General features: G+C 40.4%; 1 protein-coding gene across 1 annotated transcript; it reads left to right on the forward strand.

Annotated features, from left to right (window-relative positions):
* Positions 1-3,917: 3,917 nt before the first annotated feature.
* On the forward strand, positions 3,918-6,744 carry LOC103952976. Its single transcript, XM_048587979.1, has 3 exons — positions 3,918-4,289; positions 4,618-4,899; positions 5,370-6,744. Exons 1-3 carry the CDS (start codon positions 4,098-4,100, stop codon positions 6,420-6,422), a joined length of 1,527 nt encoding a protein of 508 aa, XP_048443936.1. The 5' UTR covers positions 3,918-4,097; the 3' UTR covers positions 6,423-6,744.
* The last annotated feature ends 1,341 nt before the right edge of the window (positions 6,745-8,085 follow it).

Consider the following 8,085-nt stretch of genomic DNA (forward strand, 5'->3'; position numbering starts at 1 on the left):
AGAGAATAAGCCAATAAGCCAATATGCCAATGTTGTAGTGTAGTAGCAAGCTTCAAGAAAATCAATTTCAAAATCAGATCCCATTTGACTGTAATTGTTTTGGATCCTGACGAACTTTACTAGCCCTCCAACTTTGGAAGAGGATTCTCTCCGGATCCACTTTGTGGGTTCTTATGGATTTCCATATTCTAGTCATTCATTATACATCGTGTGACTAGTTTTCGTCAGATATTATTTGTGTTTAATTTTAAATAAAAAAAATCAAATGATTTATGACCGCACGATACACGATAACGGACTAAGATGTGGAGATCCCTAAGATTCCCACAAAATGAATCCGGATGACATCCAATTCCTCCAACTTTAGCTGCATGTTCAAATCACTATATATAATGTCTCATTGAAACCACCGAGGTCACGTACCTTTCTTCACCAATGAGTTCTTGAAAAGCTGTAATTGACTTGGCACCCTTAACTCTATTTTGAAAACAAAGTCTCAAGTGTACAAGATGTCCATAAAGAATGAGATTTTCTTATGTCTCATGCTATCCTATTGTTTAAAAGTAGGTTTTTTTTTTCTTCTAAAAAGAAATAATTGATGACAAACTATAATTATCCACCAATTTCGAAATTATTTAAAAACAATTGAACTACTAACGTTTAATATTTATATTCAATATCGTAGGATAAATGTGTAATTGATTAGGTAGATAGACTGTACGAAGAAAATAATGGTTTTGCCCTTGAAAATTAGAAAATTATATTTTATGTGGGATTTCCTAAATATGCATTTCTATATCACTTCATAAATTTTCCATTTTTAAATTTTCATGAAAGAACCATGAAATTTTACAAGTGTGGGTGGTTGTTTCTTTCTTTGCATGGTGCTATATTTTACTTCATCCATTTGCATACAAAGAAAATAACGAACGACCATATGGGCAAAAAAAATTAAACACATTGTCGAGTATGTTTATAAAAAAAAATTAAAAGAGATTTGCAAGTAGCGGTATAAAAAATTCGGAAGAAAATTAAAAAATTAATTAATAAAAGGCATAAGATGAATGACACACCCCGACCGAGATCAGGGCGTGCTGGCCGTCACACGAAGGTGACGTAACCATGTGCACGTGCGGAAGCTAATAAAGTAGTAATATAAAAAGTACGAATAATTTAAAACTAGCATGCAAAGTACTAATACAAGTGCTAGCGTAAGTGAGATACAAATTCAGAGCAAGACTACAGCAGTCCAAAGAAAAGTTGCGATAAAAGTACACCCGAAGGTGACCCTACGCTGGTGAGTATCTGTCAGAAAAGCCAGAAGAACCCTCTGGGAGACCACCGAAACTGCTAAGCAACTAGAACCTGGAGGGGCGCAAAAACAAAAGCGTGAGTGGGCAAAAACAAATCTTTCGAAAACCATGTATAAAAATACTTTCTAACCCCTCGCCGTAAAACCTGTATACTTCCCAGAAAATAACATATATACGTATGTATAGGTATGCCAAACATGCTCAATTATATGCCAATCATTCTCACGAATATGCCATGTCGGAATCTCATAATGAAATGCAAGTGCTCAGGTATAAATCACATCAATAGCATAACATCTGGCAGCCGGAGTCACCTAACGTGACCTGTACGGCTGCATATAGAGCTCAAATCTCAAACTCAATAATTGAACCTGCCCACGAGTCGAAACCACCTATAGTGGTCTGTACGACAGGCCTGGGTGTAATACATATGTACGCTCTAGTGCTACGATCACGTGAAGACTGTGCGAATAATCGCGGGTCACCTACGAGTCGGAACCACCTAAAGTGGTCTGTACGACAGGACTGTGCACCTAACTTGGATCCAAGCTGAGCATGTGGTGCGGGAGGTGAACATCACGTGAAGGACTGTGCCCTACTCTGGGCGGGAGCACTAACACCGGGGGTGCAGGTTATGAGCTCTCTAAGCATCTCAAACTACTGCTGATTGTAAATATGAATATCACTTACCTGACACTTACCTGTGCGTCCACAGCACCCAATATGCATATGTATTTATATGTCACTACTAATGCATGTGATGATGCATAAACTATAATAATATTGTGCATGACATAAAACAAATAACTCTGTTTTATCAATTTCTAGGAATATAAATGTATATAGGTATATACGGAAAACAAAAGCCCACTCACTGGTATGTAGAAGGGTCGTAGCCCCCCTGCCTCGCGTGTGCACGCTCGTCCTCGGGATACGTGTCACCTATATGCGAAATAGCTATAAAAACGTTAACTTTAAAGTACATAACCAACTTCTCGTAATAACTTCTCATACATTGCTCAAAATGGACAATTGAATATACCAACGTGCTCTACACAACCTCAGGATCACAACCATATTTTTAGAAAAATTTTCCTCCGCCGCACGCGCCGGCCACGCGCAGGCACGTGCGGCGCACACGGACGGCGTCAACTGACGCCGTTAGGAATATTCCGTCAGTTTTGACAGATTCCGTTAACGGCGTCAGGAATATTCCGTCAGACTTGACGGAATATTCCGTCACCTTCTCCGGCGAACCTCCGGCGAGGCTCCGGCGCCGGCGCCGGCGCCGGAAAACTGGGAAAATTTCAAACTTCGTTTTCTCACTCGTTTTTCAACCATTTTTCACGTTTTTTGAACCAAAATGAAGCTTAGGACTAGTAGAACACATTCAAACTACTTTTAAAGGCTAAAAACCACTTGATCATACCTGTCTCCAAATTTCAAAAACCGGCCAAGTTAGAACCAAGCTATTCCAACGTCCAAACTCGTCCAACGAAGCACTCCTAGGCTCCTTGGGACCTCACTAAGCCACCTATGAGCTTCAAAAACCCAAAAACTTGGTGAATAATTTTTGCATGAACAGTACACAAATCGGAGCTTGTGAAATCGACGTGAAAACGACGAAGTTCTTACCTGAAAATGGTATGGTTGCACTCACACGAGCTTCACGAGCTTGAATATGGCCTTAGTTTCTTCGATCTGTGATGATTTAGTATAGTTGTGTGTGTGTCCGTACGTTGAAGGAAGAAGAAGAAGGATAGAGGACTCGGGGGAGAGAGAGAGACAGGGAGAAGACAGAGAGAGAGATGGCAGTGTGTGTGTGTGTGGCCCAACACATGCCAACACCACACAAACAACCAAATAGCATGACGAAAACGAACTAGGGGCAATAATGTCATTTCGCAAGTACGTTTCGATAATGTCGGGACGGGATGTCACAACGAACAACTAAGATAACACCAAGGTGCTAAGCATGTGTTGTATTTTATCACAAAAAGTTAAGTTGCACTTAGGATTAGAATTTTTTTTTTCCCTAAAAAAAGGGACAATTGGTGCCAAGCCACGATTATCCACTCCTCTTGGTTCGGAGAGGTGGGGGAATTTCACCTTGCCTATAGCCAAGTAGACTCACCAACTCGAAGCATCGAACCCAAAACCTCCCACATAAGATTAGAACAATTTAATATAAGTTATAATTTGCGTTGTGAAATTTCTAATGTTGAGACTCTATTCTCCAAATGCAAACACTTCATCTCGCGTGTAACAATCAATGCTTTAATTACATGAATTTCAAGCCCGCCAAAATTAACTAAACTTTTAGTGGAATTTTGAACATCTTGTCCCAATTGTTTTTGTATTTAAAATCGTATTCTACACTAATCAACATTAAAACAAAGAGGAAAGTTTGAAACAAAATGTAATAGGTTGACGAAAAAATTGCTAACTCCTATGATAATCCATCACTTGCTCACAATTCTTTTGTTTACGGAAAAAAATGGAAAATCAACCCTTACTATTGGGCTTTTTTCCCCAAAAAAAAAAAAAAAAAAAAAAAAAAACTTTACTATTTGGGCTTTTACCCACCCGCAATCCAACCCAAAAAGAAAAAGGAAACATATCAAGAACAGTGGAGGAATCAGCCTCTGCGGCTCCGCTTCAAACGCTGGTCAATTTTCCTTCGGCAGCTCCGTCGCGCCGCTAACCCCAACACAATCAGCTGTTTGGAAGCTCAGACAACATGGCGGAAAGCACCGGAAAATCGCAGAGAAAAATCCGAGCACGATGAAGACGACGGAGTTCATGGACAAGCAGATCATGGACCTCTCTCGATCCCACTCCGACGATTTCTATCAGCTTTCGTACCCTCAACAATTCGATGACGACGACAAGGACGACGAAGATTTCGTTTCCAGCTTTGAGTTCCGCCCCGGACGACGGGTCGTCTCGCAGGAGCCGCGTATTTCCGCTCTCGAGGTATATGCATTTCAAGTTTCAGCTAAAGCTTTAACCTTTCTGTAGGTAACTTGGAAATTTTGAATTTTAACTGGAATTAGTTGTTCTTAGTTAAATTATTTGTGGGTGTTGGATAGAATTAATTAGTTTAATTTTGTATTAATTAATCAAGTTAAATTCAGTTCAATGTAAAATTGTACATTGATGCAATTTTAAATTCTGTTCGATGTAAAAATTGCAATTTGAAGTGAGATGTGGTTGAATTTTGTAAGTTTTATCTTTCGATTGGTGTTCGTGATTGTTGTGGAGTTTCAAGTGAGTGCTTGCTTGCTTCTGTTATGAATCACAGCGTGGCAGTTCTGTGGACTTCCTCAACCTTGCAAAATCCGGAAGCAAGCATGTTGACAGGGCTTCCGAGGATTCAGCATTGATTTCGGTGATAGAACGAAAGATGGACGAGCATTTTGGCAATCTGTTGCACGGGGTGGAGGGTCTCAGTGCGCGAATTTCTCAGCTGGAGACTCGATTACGCCGGCTGGAGAATTCTGTTGGCGACTTGAAGGATTCTACTGAAATCAACCATGGGAAGGCTGATGGGAAACTGAGGCAACTAGAGAATATGCTAAGAGAGGTATTGTGAAATTATCTGTTTGGTCGTTTATCCGGTCAGTTAGGTTGCATTGTTGTATGAGTCAAGCTTAGCGGATGGATAACTTGGGTGGTACATATTGGATCCTAGGGGCACAGAATTGATATTGATGGCAAATTTATTACGTCGAAGTTCGTATTTAGCAGGTCCATAGCCAGATAATTGAAATTATCTGATTTAAATGTGTGCATGTGAGAAGCTCGACTTCAGTAACACGAGGCACAATGTACTCAGCACCAACTGTGACAATAGTGTTCAAGTAGTTGTCGGATTTTTCGTTTTGAACTGTGAGATGTTAATGATTAAAATCATGTTGAAGGCGGTAGGGAACTAGGTTTAATTCTTGTTGCAAGTGATAAACAAAAAAACGGAGAAAGTAGTGTGCAGGAGATTCTGTAATACCTGCCAACAGCTTCTTGACATGGTTTGTGTTGCTTTTAAATAAACTGCAGGTTGACGGTGGTATGCAGGATTTGAGAGATAAACAAGAGATAACAGAGGCTCAGTTGGAGCTTGCAAAGCTTCAAATGTTAAAGGGTTACCAGCAATCGGAAAACCAAACGAACAATGTACAAACAGTTTCAGCTCCAGGAGTACTGTCCTCGACGCCTCAGCAAAGCTACCAACCGCATTTAGTTCAGGGTCCTACCCAACAAGTTCCTTCGCTTCCTACTGATGATCCCCAAACTCTATCCCATCAGAATTTTCCACCAGCACAGGTCCCCACCCAGTCACCTGTGCAAAATCCACAACCCACACCTCAGATGTACTACAGCTTTCAAGTACAGCAGTCTCAACCGCCGCCCACTGCACCGTATCATCTTTCTCCTCCAGCACCACATCCTTCACTAACCTCACAATTACAGCAGCTGCCTCAACAGCACGCTCCTTTCAATGCTGTTGACCCACAAGCCCAGTTTTCTTTGGTTCATAATCCCGGAGAAACCTCCACGCCATCTCAAAGATATCCTCCAAGCTTCCACAAGACCTCTAATGCACCTGGCATGGCTCTCCCAACCCAACAACAGCAATATGCGGGTTCCATTCAGTATACGCATGATCAAACCGCAAGCAATCAGTACCCGGAGTTTTCCCCTGGCCATATGCAGCCAGTTCAACATTCATATTTTGATGATTTTCGTTCCCACGGTGGATCTCCGTCTGACAACAGCGGTCCAAACATGAAACACTCACTAGTCTTGCCAGCCTCATTAGACCGTTCTGGTGGAAGCAGCTCTTCGAAACTGCCAACTGCCAAGGTTTTGCCACATGCAATACCCATGGCTGCTAGTGTGGATAAGGAATCGAGTTCCAGTGGGACTGGAAACAGAGTACCAATTGATAATGTCATTGATAAGGTTGTAGCGATGGGATTCCGAAGGGACATGGTCAGAGCAACAGTGAAGAAAATGACTGAGAATGGGCAGTCGGTGGACGTCAATCTTGTGCTGGACAAGCTGATGAACAATGGAGAACAGCCTCAAAGTGGTGGATTTGGCCGGTAATACGTGGTTGCCGTTTATACTTTGCTTCATGATTTATGAGTGTGATATTCAACAGTATGCTTTTATTTCAATTCTTTTTTCTTCTTAATCTGCTGTTTTTCTATGTGCTATGTCTAATTACCTCCATTTTTCTTTTTTCTCTCCTTTTTTCGTAATGTAAATACTAAATAGCGAGTAAATATGAAATGGTTGGTGACATTGAAATTTGTTGTGTTGTATTTGTGAATGTAACTTTCACCAAACGTTTGCTTGGATGTTTTGTAATGGATTTTTCACGAGGAAATCGTTCAAACTTGGATTGATTTCGGTCGATTGAGTTGAATTACGAATGTTACTATCAATACATAAGCATCCAACTCAAAATCAATTGACCGATTGACTGGACGATGACGGGTGGAAGGACCCAAAACCAATTGGTTTTTCAAGGACACGCATGGAGCCTATATCCTGGTGTTTTTGAGTATCTTATGGTGGGCTATCTGTAGTGTTGCTTGGGGTGATGCAGATGGACCTGAACTGGAAAGGAACACTTTGAAGCATTGAAAGGAGTGACAGCCGGGCTTTTTTAATTCACAAAGCTGTGCAGACTTTAGGGGCGTGCTAGTGGCTGCAGAGTTATAATATACAGCCTGGGCATGGTACGATTTGGGTTCGAGATGGGAGTTGTACGGTAACCATGGACAGAGCCAACTTTGGCCCCGACTCAGTTTTTTGGTAAAAAATTGTAAGGTAAATTACACTTTCATACTTCAGGTTTGGACTTTATTTCAATTCTTTATAACATCTTCAAAACATTTCACTTTTATACCTTAAGTACTATTTTATTTCAAAATAATACATCCGTTACATTTTTCATCCATGGATCCGTTAAATGCTGACGTGGCTGCCATGACTACCAAATGTCTGCCACGTGACAACTAAAATAATTTTTTAATTTATTTTTAAAAGCCTGAAATTTTTTTTTCTTCTTTTTTTTTCTCCCTCCTCCTTCTGGGTTGCAGGGGGTTCCCTTTTTTTTTTTTTTTTTTTTTTCCTTCTCCTCCTTCTTCTTCCTCCTCCTCCTCCTCTTCTTCCTCTTTCTTCTTCTTCTTCTTCTGGGTTGTAGGGGGTTCGGGTCCCCTTTTTATTTATTTTTTCTTCTTCATCTTCATCTTCTTCTCGTAGGTTTTTGGGTTCTTCAAGGATGTGGGTCACTAGGGGGAAGAAGAAGGGGGAAGAAGAAGAAGAGAAGAAGAAGGATGAGGAGAAGGAAGAAGAAGAAGAAGGAGAAGGAGGAAGAAGAAGAAGAAGAAGAAGAAGAAAAACAAAAAAAAGAAAAAAGAAAAAGAAAAAAGGAACCCGAACCCCCTGCAACCCAGAAGAAGAAGGAAGAAGAAGACGGAATAAAAAAAAAAGGGAATCCCCTGCAACCCAGAAGAAGAAGAAGAAAAAAAAATTCAGGTTTTTTTAAAAAAATATTTTACTTGCCACGTGACAAACATTTGGCAGCTGGCAGTCACGTCAGCATTTAATGGATTCATAGATGGAAAATGTAATGGATGTATTATTTTGAAATAAAATAGTACTTAAGATATGAAGGTGAAATGTTTTGAAGATGTTGTAAAGAATTTAAGGAATTGAAATAGGTTCCAAACCTGAGGTATGAAAATGTAATTTATCCAAA

Source organism: the organism of the source record quoted next, unplaced genomic scaffold, assembly GCF_019419815.1.
Source record: "Pyrus x bretschneideri cultivar Hongxiangsu unplaced genomic scaffold, Pyrus_bretschneideri_v1 Contig27, whole genome shotgun sequence".
Classification (NCBI taxonomy): Eukaryota; Viridiplantae; Streptophyta; class Magnoliopsida; order Rosales; family Rosaceae; genus Pyrus; species Pyrus x bretschneideri.